This window comes from Ictalurus punctatus, chromosome 11, assembly GCF_001660625.3.
Source record: "Ictalurus punctatus breed USDA103 chromosome 11, Coco_2.0, whole genome shotgun sequence".
Classification (NCBI taxonomy): domain Eukaryota; kingdom Metazoa; phylum Chordata; class Actinopteri; order Siluriformes; family Ictaluridae; genus Ictalurus; species Ictalurus punctatus.
Genome location: NC_030426.2, coordinates 1,395,001 through 1,415,861, shown reverse-complemented (window position 1 = coordinate 1,415,861; position 20,861 = coordinate 1,395,001). Strand labels below are relative to the sequence as shown.

The 20,861-nt window shown below is 36.1% G+C and overlaps 1 protein-coding gene across 3 annotated transcripts in view; it reads left to right on the top strand.

Annotated features, from left to right (window-relative positions):
• The first annotated feature begins 6,097 nt into the window (after nt 1-6,097).
• The window catches only part of LOC108272058 (ubiquinol-cytochrome-c reductase complex assembly factor 1), a 28,643-nt gene continuing 13,879 nt past the window's right edge, over nt 6,098-20,861 (top strand). For 2 of the 3 annotated variants that reach the window (XM_047158697.2, XM_017480174.3), the window contains exons 1-5: nt 6,098-6,412; nt 7,713-7,814; nt 15,042-15,146; nt 16,692-16,764; nt 17,136-17,193. In XM_047158697.2, the coding sequence (XP_047014653.1) occupies nt 6,335-6,412; nt 7,713-7,814; nt 15,042-15,146; nt 16,692-16,764; nt 17,136-17,193 (416 nt within the window). In that variant the 5' untranslated portion in view covers nt 6,098-6,334. Of the gene's footprint in view, nt 6,413-7,692; nt 7,815-15,041; nt 15,147-16,691; nt 16,765-17,135; nt 17,194-20,861 lie in introns of all 3 variants that reach the window. The other variant, XM_047158698.2, reaches the window with a different exon arrangement.

Here is a 20,861-nt window from a genome sequence, read left to right as displayed (position 1 = left end):
GTGGAAATGTTATGAATCAACCTGGAAGAAGACATGTGTTTATATTGTCTCAATGCAACTGTGAAGATGATGGTTTGTGTGGACAAAAAATTTCCAAGGATCACAGCTGGAGAATTGCAGAAGTTAGTTTTATCTTGGCATCAGAAATTCTCCAAAACTACAATCTGAAGTCACCATAAGTTGTTTGGAAGGGTTTCAAGAAAAAAGCCTCCATTCACATCCAAAAACAAACTCAAGTGTCTTCAGTTTGCCAGACAGCACTGGAACTTGGGATGGGATCGGGTTCTATGGTCAGATGAAACCAAAATAGAGCTTTTTGGCAATAAATGTTTTTCTGCCAGAGGACCTGGACATTTTGTTAGGATACATAGTATGATGGACTCTATCAAATATCAACAGATATTAAATGAAAACCTGACTGCCTCTACCAGAAATACTTGTTGCACACCTATATTTAACAAAGACATATATATTTTTGGATAAACCTGTGTCTTGTAGGCAATTGTTTGATATCCATGAAAGCAGAGTATTTTTTTTTTTAATTTTCTGAACAAAAGGTCAAAAGGTAATATATATATATATATATATATATATATATATATATATATATATATATATATATATATATATATATATGATAAATGATAAAATTATACAAATGTTTATACAACGGTAACCAATATCTATACTTTAACTCCTTAACTGTTTAATAGTCTTAAACCTATGCTCTAAAATCAAATGTTTGACAACTTCTAATGAAATTAAGTTCAACCAACGAACTACATTGAGTTAGAGAAGTTACCTTTTCCTCTACAATCAAATGTATTTTCACTTAACACTTATTTAATAATTTCTATAATGAACACACTTTTTATGTTGATTACTCATGAAAATTAAGTTGTTGCACATAGTTTTTCACATTATTTAATAGGAATTTAAGTGTTATGTACTTCATTACCATAATTAAGTTGGCAATCATTTTAAAAATTAAGTTGCTCCAATTAGATTTTCTCCAGTAGCCTTTTAAACCAAGAAAAAATACTAACTTTAAGTTGTATAAACAATAATAACTAAAATCCAGTGTAATTTACAATACAAATATCTATCCCTCTCATAGAAACACAGTCCAAAGGCTGCTCATTTTGGTCAAAGAGCACGTTGCGTTTTTAACATAATGAAGGTTTGGATGTATACAAGTGCAGATAAGAGCTTTTAATAAAGAGAGGCAGAAGTTACTACAACTTAAATTTTGTTTTAAATCAATTAATGCAGAAATTTCAGTTTAAATTACACACAATATTAAGTTGATGTAATTATCAACATATTATGTCAACACAACTCATCGAAATAATGTTTGCAACTTAAAATATTTAATTAAATCAATAAATTAACATTTTTATCTTGCAACCACACATTTAATTAAGTTGTGGCAATAGGTCCCCTGAATTACTTTTTAGAGTGTAACCATGTTATTCAATTATTTGAAAACTTATAGCATAAACAATTTAAGCCTTTTTAAAATGATCTCTTTACTCATACTCATAAGATTTTCAAAAATCTAACAAATATGGTTTTTAATTTAACAATAATAATAATTTTAACAATAATGTAACTGTTTAAAAATATTTACCTTACATTTTTTTAACTGCATTCCAAAAGCGGTGGCTTAGTGGTTAGCACGTTTGCCTCACACCTTCAGGGTTCGAGTCCTGCTGGGGCCATGTGTGTGCGGAGTTTGCATGTTCTCCCCATGCTGTGGGGGTTTCCTCCGGGTACTCTGGTTTCCTCCCCCAGTCCAAAGACATGCATGGTAGGCTGGTTGGCGTGTCTAAAGTGTCCGTAGCGTATGAATGGGTGTGTGAGTGTGTATGTGATTGTGCCCTGCGATGGACTGGCACCCTGTCCAGGGTGTACCCTGCTTTGTGCCTGATGCTCCCTGGGATAGGCTCCAGGTTCCCCATGACTCTGAAAAGGAGTAAGTGGTAGAAGATGGATAGATGCATTCCAAAAGACCATTAGAATGTGTGAAGGAGAGTGGAAATATTCCATCCCAAAATACATCCGGACATGAAATATTAACTCACAGTATGTAAGGACATTCAGTTCACTCACTCATTGCATATAGTATATGCTCTGTGTCTTTCTGTACCAGTTGTTATCATGCTGTTGTTTATTATAGGTTATCCTGTTTTTGACCCTAGTGCTTTGTGATTTTCTTTGACAGTGGTGAAAAACAAATAATCCAGATTGACTAAAATATTAAACATAGCTGTACCACAACTAAATTAGGACCAGCTTACACTAATTGATCCCTTTATTAATATTGCACTGTGTAACATAAATTTTTGTTCCTGGGTAATAAGTGTTATTTTTTAATTGCTTATGCCTCAAAAGTATAGAAAATGGCTATTAATCCCCTCAAACTGTACTTTTGGTACCAGGACACTGGTATTTTGAAATTTACCTATTTTACCGATCAGTGAGAAAATGGGTCTTTTCCTTCACATAAAGTCAGAAAAACAACAACATATTCATCAGAATTAACATATATTTATACCAGTTATATAAAAATGAGCGCAAAAGATTTTGATGAGTAGTTATGAAAAAATTGCTGCAAAAGATTTAGAAGTGAGTAGTTTTTCGTGGTTTACGATTATATTGTAAATCACTTTCACAAAACAGCCCCCAAATATAGTCTCCCATAATGTTCTCATTATATTGTCCTTGGTAGTGGCATTCAAAGTCCAATATATCTAGGTGGAAGTGCTTGCCTTGCTCCTCAGAATGTGCTCCAATGGATGAGATGAGCATCAAGGATATGGACTTTGAGAGACATCCTGCAGCCCATTGTTCCATAGTTCTTTATCAGATTCTCAACCAGCTCCACATAGTTTTTGGCTTTGTTATTTCCCAGGATGCCCCGAACCACTGTGATGAAGCTGTTCCAAGTTGCTTTCTACGTCCAAGTGAGCATCTTGGGGAATTCCTTGCGCTCCAGGATCATATTTATCTGTGGTCTGATGAAGACACCAGCTTTGACTTTTGCATCAGACAGCTTAGGAAAAACATCTTGAACGTACTTGAAGGCTGCTGACTCCTTATTTAGAACTGAGACAAATTGTTTCATAATGCCCAATTTAATGTGCTGTTTCATAATGCCCAATTTAATTAGCACCTTTTGGGGGTCCACCAATGGCTCCCACTTAACACTGTTCCTCCACACAGCGAACTCAGTCCACTGTGGCCAGTCCTGCCTTTGGTAGTGCCCCTTGGTGTCCTTGCTGTCCCAGAGACAAACATATCAGGGAAACTTGGCAAAACCTCTTTGGAGACCCATCAGGAATGCCACTAAAGTACCAAAAGTGCTGCTGAAGAATAAAATTGAGCCCAGGGCTATAGTGAGATTCCGCATGCCTCCCGAGTCTTACTCCACACCCATACACACTGGCTTCTAAAATTATATTCATTGTATGTTGATTTGGACACGGCATTGATTTAAATGTAAACGTTTATAACTCATGCCTAGAAAAAATTTATGTAGCATTTTCCACGGATTGAAGGGATTTTCAGGTACATATACTGTATCAAGAGGCCCTGAAATAACATGTTCTCATCCATCTAAGTATATTTAGGTCTACAATTTGTTACTCTGGATGGCTTAACTGTTATATTTGTATAACAGCATATGTTGTGGTGCAATAACACCCGAAAACATTCACTAGTTTCCCCCAACCACATTCTTTTCACTAGAAATCATACTCTATCTCTGAATGACCAATTCTCCAAGACCTTAGCCCGTACCTCACAAAATGGGCCCTAATTCTAGCCACATGCTTTCCTGCTCCACTCCCATTTCCTCGATGTTTCCTCTACACATAATGAAGCAGCAGTGAAAGCTACACAAATATTTCATTGGCAGTAAGAGTGACATTCTCCTTCCTGGGTTTGAAACATGAAAACTGGGGGACATATGGCAGTTAAATTTGCACACCACTGAGGAAGAGACTCTCACCTACCATAAACAGTCTTTTGTGCAAAGAAAACCAAAAACATTACCTCACCTACTCCCTGCTGTGAAAACATCCCAACTTCAAAGTCCCTAACTGTTTTCGTGGCTTCGATGCATGTGCTCAAGTGAGGAGGTGATATTTCTCAATATTTCATGCATAATGGGAATTACATATTTTGTGATTTTTGGACGTAGTTGGACCCAATACCTGAATGCCTTTGAACAGTTTGTGTATGCAATGATGCATGCCTTTGTTTACTCAATTGCCTGGGAGCTGTGAAATCACATCTACCATTAATCTTTTCACTAAACTTATGCCTACCAGTTGTGACTTTGGGTGAGTAGACCCTTTTTATATTAAAATTTTTTACCATTTCTAGCACAGACCTTGTAAAGCTCAAACTGGATTTAATTACAGTTAACCAAAAGTGAAAGTGCTTTAAATGTCAATATACAGTCTCCTCCAAAAGTACTGGATTGGCAAGGCCTGCGAATACTGCATTTGTTGTTGAAAAGGATAAACCAACACGAAGACCAGAGATCTGTCTATGGGAGAAAAGCAAGCCATTTTGAAGCTGAGAAAAGAGGGGAAATCAATCACAGCAGGGGTGTTAAATCTTATCTACAAAGGGCCAGTGTGGGTGCAGGTTTTCATTCCAAACAAGCATGAGACATATCTGATTCCACATGTTTAATTAGTTGTTCTTGGCTTTCAATGGATTCAGGTGTGGCTTCTGCTCGGTTAGAATGAAAAGCCATCCTTTCTGGATAAGATTGGACACCTCTGAATCAGAGCCATTGCATAAACATGGGGCATGTCCAGTACATCAATTTGGAATGTCCTGAAATACAAATAAATCATTGGTGCACTACTAACAACCAGACATCGAACAGGTTGGCCAAGGAAAACAACAGCAGATTACAGGAATATTGTGAGAGCTGTGAAGAAAAGCCCAAAAACAGTCAGTGACATCGACAACCTCCACAGGGCAGGGGTGAAGGTATCACAATCCGCTGTTTGAAGAAGACTTCAAGAGTAGAAATATAGAGGCTATGCCACAAGATACCACTCATCAGCAGTAAGAATCAAAAGGCCAGATTGGAATTCACAAAGAAATACAGAGATGAGCCACAGAAGTTCTTGAACCAAGATTAACCAAAGTGATGGAAAAGAGAGAATTGTGAAGAAAGAAAGAATCTGCTCATGATCCAAAACATACAAGCTCATTGGTCAAGCATGGTGGAGGTAGTGTCATGCCTTGGGCTTGCATGGCTGCTTCTGGAATGAGCTCACTAATCTTTATTGATGATGTAATTCATGATGGTAGCAGGAGAATGAATTCAGAAGTTTACAGGAACAGTTTGTCTGCCAAATTACAGAGAAATGCATCTAAATTAATTGAAAGAAACTTCATCATGCCACAAGACAATGACCCAAAACACACTGCCAAAACAACAAAGGACTTCATCAGGGGGGAAACATGGAAGGTTTTAGACTGACCAGGTCAATCGCCAGTCCTTAACACATTTGACCATGCATTTCACCTCCTGAAGAGAAGGGGGAAACCCCCCAAAACAAACAACAACTGAAAGAAGTTGTGGTACATGCCTGAAAAAAACATCACAAAAGTAGAACAGTATTATTGTAGAACAGTTCTATACTACTTGTATTATTCTCCGCTTGATACATCTCTGCTTGTATTTCCTTATTTGTAAGTCACTTTGGATAAAAGCGTCTGCTAAATGAATAAATGTCAAATGTATTGATAGGAAGATTTGAATCTCGTTCCGCAAAATTAACGAATCTTTATTGGTCATTGTGCTCATTTATTTCATGTGAGAAAAAAAAAAACTGTTACATTTTCTATAGCCAAATTCCCCCAACACGTCTACTTATGCAAACTATGATCAGGCGGATCATTTCCAAATAAGAACAAATTTATAATGCTACCAAGGACAAATGATCAACAGAAATTATTAATTCACCACTCAACTGGGTCTTCTGGTCCGAATAAGTCATTATTTTGTCACGTGACAGCCACATAGGCTGTTTATCATCTATCTATCTTCTGATCTAAGCTGTGACCTTAGTAGCGATATTATTTTAAGCACAAATGCCAGTAGCTAAGCTGCGCACCAGAACGCTTAATTCAGTCTCATTTTCTAGCCGAGCCTATTTGAAGGTAGAACAGTTTCTTGATTTTGCTGGAAAACAGGGAGGGAGGGTTTAGTGTTATACAACGTGTGGTCAGTTAGCAGGAACAATATCCTGTTAATTCTTACTGTAAAGTTGCAGTAATATATTTTGTGACTTCGGGCTGAATCATGTATCGGCGCCCTTTGCAGTATGGCTTCAGACAATTATTAAGCTCGTCTCTTTGCAGCAGGACCGTCTTCGGGAAGGTAATTAATTAGACTTTTAGCTATGAGCTAAGTCACACTGTCATTGGAGTTCCTTTAGCGCGTGTTTTTTTTCCCCTCAAACTACCTCGACTCTTTTTTTGTAAATACCATATCACTGCTTATAAGGTAATGAAGTCCCTTAGGGGAGGCATTGAATTTGTAACCTCGGATCATATTCGGGACAAATTCTTTCGTCATTGACCTTTAGCCAAGGCTCATGTCATACATAAACACATATAATACCCTTTACTGTTTTCAGTAATGTTTTCCAATCCCAGTCCTAAACCACCGATATCTGACCGGTGAAGTGCGATACATGTCATACATGTACTTCTCTGTTCTGTTCTATATCCCACTAGCTTTTTTTCTGCTGTTGCTGGTATTTCACTTGCATAACAATGAATAAAATCCCCAAATACTCTTGGTGTATATACATTTGTGGTGAGGGTTGGCTGATGTAGGTTGTCTAGTGTCTAGCTCAAGGTTACAGAAACAATATTGCATTAATTTTGAACCTGTTTTCTTAAGCTTTTTTTTTTTTTTCCATAAATACATTCTAGAAACAAAAAAGATGTATGCTATGTCAAAAATGGCCTTTGTGTGATATTGTAATAAAATGTATTGTTTGTTTGTTTCCTTTTAATCATTATAAACTGTCTGGGAGTAGTTGATGTAATCTTACATTTTTTAACTTTTAAAATGTTTTTTTTTAATGCATTTTTTAATATTTAAAATATTTTTCAAAATTCAAGTGTCTTTTTTTATCTTAAAAATAAAAAGAATTTGTTTAAAAAAAATCAAATGGTAATGAGTTTAAATAAGTTATTCTATACCGTATATATTTCTCAGGCTGTATTTGGGTAATACTTTTGTGTGTGTGTGTCATCTTGTAGTGCCAAAGTATATATGTTAGCATCAACTTTTTATTTTCATAGACCATTAAAAATAATGCATAACATTTTATTTAGTAATTTAGATTAGTGATCAGATTAGTATTGTAACCTAGAATTGTTCTAGAGTTCAAGTCTAAATAGTAGTTTATCAAAACTATGTGGAAATGCAAGGTTCTCTTGCTTGTTTTCTGTCTTTGTTCAAAATCTTGTGCATTTTCTATACCTTTATGCCATAATGTTATCACTGTAACCATTTTTCATTCCCTTATTACTGAATGCAATCATACCAGTATCATCATGTATAATCAAATTAAATCCACTTATATAAATGGCAGGACATTGAGTTTTTTTTTTTCTTTCTTGTTTTACTTTAATGTTTTAATGCAGGTACTTTGCTTTCTTATCAGGCCGCTGAGCAGGATCTCGTCAAAGCTTTGGTGTCTTTTCATGGCACAGGAGCAGTATTGCATATTCAGACACAATGTCGAGCTCTTCACAGCACACAAGAGGTGACTGAATTTTATTAATTACATGTTGGGTTGAATTGAACTTGGGGGATTAGAGGAAATCTATTAATTAAACTGATTGTGTTACTCCTTCAGCTCCAGGAAGCATTCTTTTCTGTTCCAAATACTTGAATTCATGTACACTATTTGGCCAAAATTATGTGCGTACCTGACTAGCCACACCCATATGTGGTTTTTCCCCAAACTACTGCCACAACGTTAGAAGCCCACAATTGTCTAAGATGGTCTTTGTATGCTGTAGCATTACAATATCCCTTCACTGGAACTAAGAGGCACCTGTGCCAGTATGAATTTGCAGCAATTCATTTACCTGCACGATATTGGTGTAAGAGTGTAAAGTGTAAGTGATTCTGGAGCCTTACTTTGAGCTAGTGTGCAAGCAGTCATTTCTGCATGGCACAGCACTCATGCACCTTCAGAACTAGTATAGTTCATGACCAGGTAAATAATTTCTATACTGAAGTCCAAAAGAGGCACAATATACTACAGAATATGTGTATCTAATACTCCGTGCCTACTACTTACTGAAGTTATCTACAGTATTTTTGCCATTAATAACCATTCAAATAAACTATACATGTGAACTTTCTTCATAACGGGATATAGGGTTTGGGTCTAATCAGTCAGTCTTCACCTATATTTTTCTTTTCTTCCTTTTGTTGATACTTTTATTAATTCAGGAACACCCTTGTGTAAAGACATGCAAACGAAAGAACAAAATGATTAGATAGGGACAAACAAATGCCTCATTTTAACAGAGTGAAATATGCAGGGATAATCAGAATAGCTGCTACTGAGGTCAGAAATCTGGGATGACCTGTTGTGGCTTAAAATATTCATCACTAGGCTGTTATTGACATGTTGGACCTTGATAATAAAATACATTAAAAAAGGAAAAACAAACAGGAACACCTAGATAAGTAATTTGTGTGTGTGTGTGTGTGTGTGTGTGTGTGTGTGTGTGTGTGTGTGTCTTGGGGATACGGGGACGGGACTGATCTGGCAGAAGGTTTTTTTTTTGTTTGTTTTTTTTCCTTGCTCGCCCCAGAAACATGATACCAAAAATAAACTGTATCTTTTTTGTATAAATTTTTTATACAGTGGGGGAAATAAGTATTGAAAGCGTCAACATTTTTTCTGGTAAATATTTCCAATGAGATTATTCACATGAAAATTTCACCAGACTTTGGTATTAACTCAAGAAATTCACACACATAAAGAAATCCAAACATTAAGGTCCATAAATGAAGTTATGTGTAATAAAGAGGAATGAGACAGGAAAAAATTATTGAATGCACTAACTGAAATTTATTTAATACTTGGTGGAGAAGCCTTTGTTTGTAATGACAGCTTCAAGATGCTTCCTGTATGAAGAAATTAATCAGTCGCAGTATTCAGGTGTGATTTTGGCCCGTTCTTCTAAACATATCGTCTTTAAATCTTGATCAATTGGATTCGAGTCAGTTGATTGACTAGGCCTTGATTTCTTTTTTTTCTCCCCCCCCCCCCCCCCCCTCCCCTTCTGAAACCAATTAAGTTTCCTTTGCTGTATGTTTTGGATTGTTGTCCTGCTGGAAGGTCTTCATCATTCTGGTGGATGGCAGCAGATTCTTCTCAAGAATCTTCTGGTAAAGGGCCCCATTCATAGTTCCTTCAATTATATGAAATCTGCCAGTGCCGTGCGATGGAAAAACAGCCCCACACCGTGATGTCTCCACCGCCAAACTTCACTGTTGGTATAGTGTTAAGGGTGATGTGTAGTAACATTTCTTCTCCAAACATAGTGTGTAGTATGACGGGCAAGAAATTAAAATTTGCTCTCGTCTGACCAGACTACACTCTCCCAGTATTTCCTAGGGTTGTCCAAATGAGTTGTCACACACTTTAAACGAGGTTCGACATGCCTTTTCTTTAGTAACTGAGTCTTGTGGGTAGGGATGTCGTGATTACCAAAAATCTAGTAGTCAGTACCGATACCACCAAAAGTACACAATATTCGATACCAAAGTGGATACCATAAAAATAAAATTACATTAAAAACTCTCCTGAAGGACATCCTCTGGCTGATACTGGCAAAAAGAGAGAGAGAAAGAGGGGGATATTTTAGTTAACAAACACTGTCTGACAATGAGTGGAGGCTACAGTGGAGGTGCAGTCCTAAATGCACACACACCCCTTATACTCTGAATGCAAGCATTAGTTTAAATTCACGTATATGGTGGCGGGCCAAAAAGATTTATTAAAAGCATGAACATGTGAATAATTATTAGTGACATTAGGCTACGTTTAGCTGACAGGACACGGGCTGAATGGCGATGCATGGTGGCCCATTATGAGGTAGTTTATAACATCGCAATGCGTTAGCGTCGTTAACAAATAACAGGCTATCGCTAACATTATATGGAGCATAACGTTAGCTGGTTTCACGGCCACAATGCCAGCTGCCTCAAACAAACATAATATAGGGCCCGTCTTTCAGGTGCTTCGCCAAATTCCAGGTGTTTCCTTGCTTTGTTTGAAATGAAAGATAGAATCGGTTGCACACTGGCTTCAGAGCATCAACTATATGTTCGTTGTCATCCGCCTCAAATGCGAAGTATTTCCATATTTCATACCAAATTTCCTCTCAGTGAGTAGCGGCGGAACTAAACTTCTGTAGTTTTTCCCCGCGTGCTTGTAGTTGTTCATTTTCACGACTTGTGGACCGACTAAAACAATTGCGCATATTTGCTGCCCCCATCAGGTCCGGAAGAATTATAACCTCGGTACCAGCTCTACTGCAGAAAAACAAGTATCGTCACGTTTTAAGAATGTTGGTACCGAAGTATCGGTTCTCGTGACATCCCTACTTGCAGGGTGAGCATGAACAGTGGAGTGCATTGCTTATTGTTTTCTCTGCGATGATGGTACCTGCTGCCTCCAAGTATTTCTGGAGCTCTTTCCAAATGGTCCTTGGCTCTTGGGCTACTCTTCTGACTATTCTTCTGACTCCCTGGTCAGAAATTTTGCGACGAGATCCTGTGCGTGGCCGGTTGATGATAGAGTGATGTTGCGTCCACTTGTGGATAATGGCCCCAATGGTGCTTACTGGAGGATTCAGAAGTTTTGAAATACGTCTGTATCCGATTCCATCAATATGTTTCATAATAAGGTTGTGAAGGTCTTGGGAGAGCTCTTTGGTTTAACCCATCATGAGATGTTTCTTGTGTGACACCTTGGTAACGAAAAGCCTTTATATAGCCCATCAATTTACTAACCCAGCTGATATTCATTTGCAAAGATTGGGGGTATAATTAGTTACGGATTTCAGCTGGTTCCTTGCCTTCCCTTGCCATGGAGAACTGCTTTTTCTTGGTGCGTTCAATACTTTTTTTCCTGTGTCATTCCACTTTATTACACACAACATTAAATTCCATAAAGAATGTTGTTAATTCTTTATATTGGCATATTTCTTGAGTTAATACTGATATCTGGTGAAAATTTTATGTGAATAACCTCATTTGGAAATATATTTACTGAATTTTGACGCGTTCAATACTTATTTCTCCCACTGTATGTTCGCATATTTTAAGTCTATTGTGCTGATATGTTGTGGATTTTACTATTTGTAATGTAGGAGGTTTTTACCTGGACCTGTTTTGTCTTGGATCTACCAAGATTCTTGTTTTTTGTATATAAAGAAAGTGATCAATAAGCATTTGTACTCATTTTAAACAGCCTGAGATGACGTATAAATACATTCTCAAAACAAAAAAAAAAAGTGTTTGCTATGTCACAATATGCCTTTCTGTGATATTTTAATACAATTTATTTGTTTTTGTTTTTTTTGGTTTATTTATTTTTAATAATTACAAACTGTCTGGGAGTAGCTGATGTAATGTTACATTTTTGGACACTTTTTAAAATATTTTTTTAATACATGTTCTTAAATATTTAATTTTTTTTTATAAATTTAATTTAAAAAAAATTAAATCTTAAAAATAAGAAGAATTTAAAAAAAATTAAAGGGTAATGGGTTTCAATAAATTATCCTATATAGTATACATTTCCCAGGCTGCATTTGGGTAATCCCCCCCCCCCCCCCCCCCCTTCCCTCCTCTTATAGTGTAAGTATTTATTTATTTATTTTCAGACCATTAAAAATAATGCATAACATTTATTTAGTAATCTAGAATTGTCCTAGAGCTTATTGTAAATAGTAGTTTTTCAAAACTATATTGAGAAGCAAGACTTGTCCCAGCCTTAACTGCCTTTGTAAAACACACTGTAATAGTAAGATAAACCCAGAGGTAGTGGTTACTAAATGACCTCAAATTAGCTAGTGATTTAACTAAATAATGATAAAGTTAAATATAAGTTTTTCCATAAATATTAGTTCAAACATTATTTTTTTTCAGATGCGCGATGATTCATAAAAACATTTAAATACATCATTAACTAACTTTGACAAATCTTAGAAAAATTACCTGTCAGAGACTCTCAAATCTAACAAACGTTAACAAATTAAAACATCTGGCAGAACTGCCAACAGACAAACATGGCCTATGTGACAGATGGCCATAGCCCATGATGTTTTAATGATGCTGGCAATGAGCCAAAAGTGACGCACCTCAGCTGGATTTGGCCCAAAAGCTAGCTACCTGGGACATTTTTCCTGCATAAATAAGCTACTTTTGACGTGTTGCAGTGAGTTGATATAAATAAATAAAAAACATTTTTATGCAGATTAGAGTTTGGCCGTTTATATAATTCTTTTGCAAGACAAGTAATGCTTAAGGGATGGTGAATTCTATTGTGTAGGCAATTGATGGGTAAAATGGTGCATCAGTAGAAATGATACTGGGAACCTTCAACTGCTCTTCTTATAGCTTAAGAGCCAATGTGCCAGTCATAAAGGACTTTATTGTCACACTGGTCTTTATAGAGAGCCTTCTAGGAGATTTTGGATGCATGTATTGCATCTGCTGTACTGTGTCTGGGCTTTATAGAACGTGGCTTAGCTAACAAGACAGCTTCTGGGGCATACTGTTCTCCCTCCTTACATAAATGACATGCGCAACATAATGTTATTCATGTGATTTTCACCTTCCCTAGCAATTAGATGGGGTAAAGTACAACCCCAATTCCAAAAAAGTTGACGCAGTATGGAAAATGCTAATAAAAACAAAGATAAGTGATTTGTAAATGTACTTTGAATTGTATTTAAACAAAAAAGAATATAAAGACAAGGTATTTGATGTTTTACCTCATAATCTGCATAGTTTTTTTGAAGGTAAAGGTTGGGATAGGGGCAATTTTGGACTAATAGCGATGTAGCTAGTTGAAATAAGTTGTTTCACAGGTGAGGCAATTGTCTAATCATAGTATATAAGTTGCCTCCAAAAATTGCCTAGTCCTTCAAGAGCAAAGTTGGGTCGAGGCTCACCAATCTTCCAATAGATACGTCAGCGCATAATCAAACACTTTGAAAACAACATTCCCCAAAGACAAATTTGTAGGATTTTGGGCATTTCACCTTTTACGGTGCACATTATAATTAAACGAGTCAAGGAATCCGAAGCCGTACGTCAGCACTGTCCAGAAGTGCTGCCAGCTTTTCTGGGCTCAGTCTCATCTGAGATGGACAGTAACACAGTAACACGTGTTTTGTGGTCCAAGTCAACATTTCGAATAGTTTTTGGACAAAACAGCTGTCGTGTTCTCCGGGCCAAAGAGAAAAAGTACCATCCAAGCTGTTATTAATGTCTGTTCCAAAAGCCAGCGTCTGTCATGGTATGGGGGTGTATCAGTGCACATGGCATGGGTAACTTGCACATCTGTGAGGGCACCATTTAATGCAGAAAGATATGTACACATTTTGGAGCAATATATGGTGCCATCCAGAGCAGGACAACGGAAAACCATATTCTGCCTGGTTTATAAGCACATGGTTGCATAATCAGAGAGTGCGGGTGCTAGCATGGCCTGCCTGCAGTTCTGACCGCAATCGGAGGATTGATAATGTGTGGCGCATTATGAAGGGAAAATAAGGCAACGAAGGCCCCATACAGTTGCACAACTGAAGAAATGCAGAATAGATGAATGGGGGAAAATTCCGCTTGCTAAACTTTAACCAACAACAAAAAAAAAAAAACAACAAAACAAAAACAACAAAAAGATAAGGTGATATTACACAGTGGTAAACATTTGACTGTACCATTTTTTTTGGAGTGTGTTGCAGTCATCAAATTTGAAATGAGTGTATATTTTCAAAAATAAATTACATTTACAAAATAAAACATCAAATAATGTGTTTCATTCTAGTACAGGGTGAATTGAATTTTGTTTGTTTTTTTTGCATTTTCCATACTGTCTGAACTTTTTCAGAATTGGGGTTGTATATTGAAAGCATGGCCTATGAAAACTATGCAGTTGATTAGGTAAAACATCAAATACCTTGTCTTTATATGTTTTTTGTTTAAAGTCAAAGTCCATTTACAAATCACTTCTTTGATTTTATTAGCGTTTTCCATACTGTCCCAGTTTTTCGGATTGGGGTCGTTGACTGCTAGTTATGTTTGTAACTGTTTGTCTTAGCTTGAAGGGTTAAGACCAACACACACACACACAGGTATTCACTGTTCACTGAACCATAAATATGTAACTCACAATTTTGCAATAATATTTAAACAATGAACCTAATGATTTACATAGTTTAGCACTTGCATTACACATTTGGACTGTATTTTATATCCAATGGTGCATACATTAACATGCCTAGAAATTGGAAATGTTCTAAACCATATTTCTTTATGAATGGTGAAGCTGAATGTTTTAGTTTCAATTTACAATGTCATCTTGTTGCTGTTCTGCGTGGAACATGTCCTTATAACCTGGCCTTAATTAAGACGTAATGATTTTCTCAGGGACAGCTTCTGCTTAGTGTCACTTGGCAGTCTTGTAGCATCACAAATTCTAATTAATACAGTTGGTATTGATGCTACATAGTTGCTATGAGAAATTATGCTTGTAATGTGTGACCCATTATTTAATTGTTTTTTAAACAGTGTGTGCACCTTCATTTTTAACGTGGTTTTATTTTGTCTATTTTTTCCTATATCTGATGGCATGCTCTCTCTCTCTCTCTCTCTCTCTCTCTCTCTCTCTCTCTCTCTCTCTCTCTCTCTCTCTCTCTCTCTCTCTCTCTCTCTCTCTCTCTCCTGGCTTCAGCTCTGTGCTGTAAATACACCTCAGGCTTCAGAGGAAGAAGTTGGAGCTTTCACCAAACTTATAGAGGCCATGGGCTTTACTGGGACACTCAAATACAACAAATGGGTAAAACAGATTTTTTTATTATTTATTATTATTTTTTTAAAATAAAAATTTTGCAGACCCTTGTATCCAAAGCAACTTAAAAAAATGAGTATGCAAGTGAACAGGCATTGGTTAAGGACTTTGTTTGTGGTCCTACAATAGAAGTACAATAATCTTGGCTTGTACCAGCACTGCTGTCTTACCACTCACCCCACAAAATGAAATATGTCTCTAATTACCACACCGTTCTAGAAGGCTTTTCTTTAGATCTAAGTTATGCTATTGCTCAGCATTAAACCTGATTTATCCAGAAGGCCATACTTGTCCATAACAAAATTAACGGATTATCTATATTAAAAAGCAAACAAAACTGTATAATAACTTTATAAAGCATAAGTTTTCATATTTATCAATATTTTTAACTTTGCATTACCAACCAAAATTGCATGTAATATCATAAGTTTAGAAATGAAGTTTTCTGATTTCCGCTTGCTAGTAGCCTAATGGCGTTTGTTTGTTTTTGACTTTTATCTTCTAGAAAAGAATGCTAATACAATGTTGAAATCATCAGCAGTAATGGTTATAGTAGACTACTTTACATGAACAGTGCTCTTTGAAAGTCAGTCATGATCAGTTAAAGAACTTTTGCTGTTAACTTTGTTTAATATTGCAACCAGTTGCTTGTTCAATACTGCACATATTGTTTCAGGGAGAATGTGAGAATTACTATTCCCCCTTCCAAGAAAAAAACCTTGGGTCAAATTGCAGATGTCTCTCTTATACAAGAGAAAGCTCTGACCCCTGGATCCACTGTGCAAACTGCCTTGTTGTGTCTTGTTGTTGCATTGAGAAACAGCCTGAGGGCGCTGTGGGATACAGTATTGTGATGGACCCGGAGAGGAGAAGAAGTGAAACAGTTGCACGTTTCTCTGACGAATACTTTATTTTTTCTTTTATAAGTGTGGTAAACTGGAAAGAAATACCAGTAAGACGGTAACCTAAATAATATGTTAAAAAGCTAAATATTAAATAAAATAAACGCGACTCGGTGTCATGCCTGGAGATGGATCCTGAGATTTGTAGGCTAGTGTTTGTCCGTTAATTTTTTTTCCCCTCATAAAGCCGATATATTGCTTCATCCAAATTTATTGGTTCATCTCGAATCCAAAATGTTCCCAAATCACAGACCGGATTTTGCTGCACTCAAACAAACCAGTGCCAAACAGACACCACCATATAAGGCATTTGATTATGATTACGTAATTTGTGTATTAACATAAAATCTCCTGCTATATGGTAGGCTATAAATACAGATTAATATTGCAACTGTTGCTGTTGTTAATAATAATAATAATATTATTATTGCACTTGCATGCAAAATGTTGTACTTTGTACTTGTCATAGTGCCCACTCAATCCAAAACATTAATGTGACATGTGACATTTGTCCTGGCCACCATCACAATAGATCTGTCGTTTGTTTTGCCTAAACTCCGTAGCATTGTATGCCATGATTTTTTTTTTCTTTCTTTCTTTATAAACTTGATAATTTGTTCTTCTCTTGCAGAAAATCAAAATAGCTGCTTTGCGTATGTACACTTGCTGCGTTGAGAGAATCAACTATGATGAGTTTTTTGAAAGTAGGTATTACTTTTTGTTTATTTATTTAATGTGTTTTACTTTGGTTTGGACAGAGAAAGGTTTTCTTGGAAATATGGCAGTGTGACCTTATGAGGCTTGATTCATGCCCATGTGGAGTCTTTTCGTAAAAGGACCCAGTTGCCCGTGTACTCCTCAGCTTCAGCAGAAATTAAATGAGCATAAGGGGATCTCTTTATCGCCATCTGAAAGATTTATGTTGCGTTTTACAGACATGGTTTTCTTTCCGGGGGGGGAAGCAGGTGCAAACCTGAACCATGATTCTCGAAATGTTTGGTTTAATGTTGTGTTCTTGTTTCTCTTTCCCCATACCCCCACCTTCTCTCTCTCACTCTCTCACTCTCACACACAGAGTGCTCCCTCCCTGACACACTCAACTCCTGGTTTTTGGTGGCACAGCTCCACGTTTGGTAAGTGTTTGGATATTGGCAATAATATAGTTATTCACATAATTACATTTTTTTAACAGGTTCTTTTTGTTTTTGTGAACTCTGTGATCACAACAGTCCTTTTGTTTTTTGGGTTTTTTTTTTTTTGTTTTTTTTTTGCAATTTTTATGGTTAATTATTGCTCCCACTCTTAAAGACATGAAAAATAATATCTTTGACTCGTTCTCCTTATTTGGACATAAATGGTCTTCGAGTTTGAATGTTTAGATGTGGCAAATCTGTTTCATTTTTATTCGATTTTTCAAGGCTTATCACGTTTCATTCCTTCTTTTCAACTTTCATTATTTACACTAATGTGTTAGTGCACATGTGAATGGATCTGACTGTGTTTGTGAAAAGAGAGTTTCACAGAATTTGTGATGTCATCAGAACAAAATAATGATTGTGTGTTGGGGGAGGTACGGGGTCGGGGGTGGATTGGGAGTGTATATGCATGTGACTAAAGCTGTGTTCACATCATGTCGTTTTACCTTAATTATGAGATTCTGACTTGTAAAAAAGCATCCACGTCCTTTACATTACAACTTGTAAACTAGGAATTTTCTGAGCGCTCCAACTTGTACCACCTGACTGCTGCAACATCATGCGGAAACACTCAGATTTGTATAAATTGGCTATTAATGTCTTAATAATGCCAGATTAATTTTAAAATAAATGAAAGACAAACATTACAGTTTAATGTAATTTTTCAATTGTCAACATCTCACATGGATTCATTTAATTCCGAGGACGTGAACAGCTCCCAGTAGAACATCTGGGTTGTCATGTAGTGATTACGGTAATTCTGACATGCCGTGAATGCAGGCTAATACTGTGCAGAATGACCTTGTCATTAAGTACAAACTGAGCTTTTCAACTCACTGTTGTATATTCCACACCAACCATATACCCACTGGCAACCACTGATTTAATTCTTCATTTGCCTGCTAATACTGTTAGCATAGGTTCTGTCTTATGATTGTATATCTTCTTTGTATTTTGCCAGTAGCTTAATTATAAGAGTTTAGTCAGTGTTATAAACAATTGAACTTGCTTCTTATATTTATTTTAGAAATGCTTTTGTTGTTCGAATTTTTGTGTATTTATAGAACACTAAAATCGAAAAAATTAGGGGGAAACATTTTTTATGCAATCTTTGTACAAAAGTCTTTGCACATGCTTGTGTGTATGTATAACAAAAAAAAACAACCTTTATTATAAACCCCAATTATTTTAATTGCACATGTGGACTTAAAAGTTACATATTAATTCAATTAGTTAAAGAAAAATAAATAATAATAAAAAAAAATTAATAACTAATGAAAGCAAGCCAACACAAACCCATAAATTACGACAAAAGATTAATCATTCAATTAGACAAAATAAATGCAGCTGTATAAAAGGAGGACCAGCTGGTCTGTGCCAATGGTAGCTGAAAGTGGATGCATTGAGCTGGTAGCTGGAAGATTTAGCGCATGCCACAGTTAGAAGAGAGCAAATATTTGGAGGCTGGTGTGATTTTGATAAGTTAATTGATAATGAATTGATTAGTCAGTTGCATTTGCCACAGCATCTTTTCATGCTGTGCCACAGTTTAGAGAAAAAACAATCTTGTGCTTTTGCTGTGCACGTCAAAGTTTTGTCAGTGCTCTCCTGCTTAACTTAAATGGCATTGCGGAAGGTGCACTGGTGTGTGTCAGAGGCTGAAGAGAGTGTCAGCATGGGAGATTTCTGGAGTTTTTTTCTTTCTTTCTTTCTTTTTTTTTCTTGAATGCTCCAGTTTTAAATAAGACCTCTTTTCTTTAAATATGTTGTTTCCATTAATATGATTAGAAAGCAACAATGTCCTATTAACAAGAGCGAGCTAGTACAATATAAGACTTTTGCAAAAACATTTTTAAAGGATGCAAAATATGATGTCTATTGTTACTGAGAAAATTATATATATATATATATATATATATATATATATATATATATATATATATATATATATGTGTGTGTGTGTATGTATGTATGTATGTATATATACTATGAATATCGCACACCCCTAACTGCATCTACTTAGAATTTAGAACACTTATTTTGGTTTTTTTTGGGGTTTTTTTTGGTAGATTTTTTTTCATTATTTATTTATTTATTTATTTTGGCCTGTGTGGTAATTGCAAGCAGTATTTTTTTGCAGTATGTATTCACCATTTTTTTTTTCTTTTCACTTTGTATGCTAAAATGTCAATCTAATAAACAGAACAATAATGCAATTAACAAAGTTAATCTGATCTTGCCAAGCTTCACTAGCAAAGGAATGAGTATAGTAAAGGCAAATTTAAAGCAATTTATTAAACCAGGCATGATATGCACGCTGCTTGCTGTTGGTTTTTTTCAACTAGTTGGAATCTTGGCTGATTTTTGCTGTTCACAGTGAACACTGCTGTTACAAATATGTACTATACCAGTGCAAAGTGACAAGCATAGTGTGGGATTTGACATGTCTACACAGCTCTGATCAGCCAGAAATGTACTTTTTGTATCTTTTTAGTTATAATTAAATTGTAGTAATCATTTGGTGGCAGCACAATGCATAAACTTATGAAAGTACAGGTTAAGAGCTTCAGTTCATGTTTACATTTAACATCAGAATTGGGATGGATAATCTCAGTGACTGTGGCATGCTTTTTCGTGCAATACAAGCTGGTCCGAGTATTCCAGGCTGATCCCTAGGAATTTTATGTCCAGTGAGTGTCAGTTCTGTGAATGGAAACATCTTGTTTATTAAAGAGATCAGAAGGGAATGGCCTTGATAGGAAGGCTACGGTAACTCGATCACAATTTATAGCCATGATGAGCAGAAAATCATGCACATCTCAGAATGCACAACACGCCAAATCTTGAGGCAGATGTGCTACAACAGCAGAAGACCACATTGGGTTCCTTTCCTGTCAGCCAAGAACAGGAATCAGAGGCTACAGTGGGCATAAGCCTACCAAAACTGGGCAGCTGAAGATTGGAAGAATGTTGCCTGGTCTTTTTTCATTCACATTTTTTCTCGGTACTGATGTTTGATGTGAATATTAACTGAAGCTCTTGACCTGTATCTGTATATTTTTACACATTTTGTTACTGCTACATGATTGGTTAAGCATGGGTAATTGCCTGCTCATTCAGGCATACCAGTGTTCCTAATAAAGTGGCTGGTGAGTGTATATTTTGTGAATTTACCATTAGTAAATTCTTAATTGTTTTTTTTTGTTGTTGTTGTTGTTTTTTAAATATCTCACCATACAAGGGGCTTTAAAGCAACACACCCCAAATCACTGACAGCAGTTTGTGAACACTACATTTCTCTTCCTTGTTTAAGATAGCATACTAGAATACAGGGAATACATTCCATGTAAGATAAACTGTGCTTTTTATTGGGTTAAAATGGGCCATTAACATTTCTGAAAACTACATATAGAGAACAATTATGTGAACATTCAGTTAACCAAATTATCATGGACAAGCTCCAGGAAAGCACTGCAATAGCTGAATCAAACTTAATATCCCATGCTGTGCAATCACCCATGTTTAAACTGTGTCTGCAGTTTGTATTTGAAATAGTCGCTTCCAGATATTCTAGAGAAACAGTTTGCTGTCAGAAAATGGGGCAG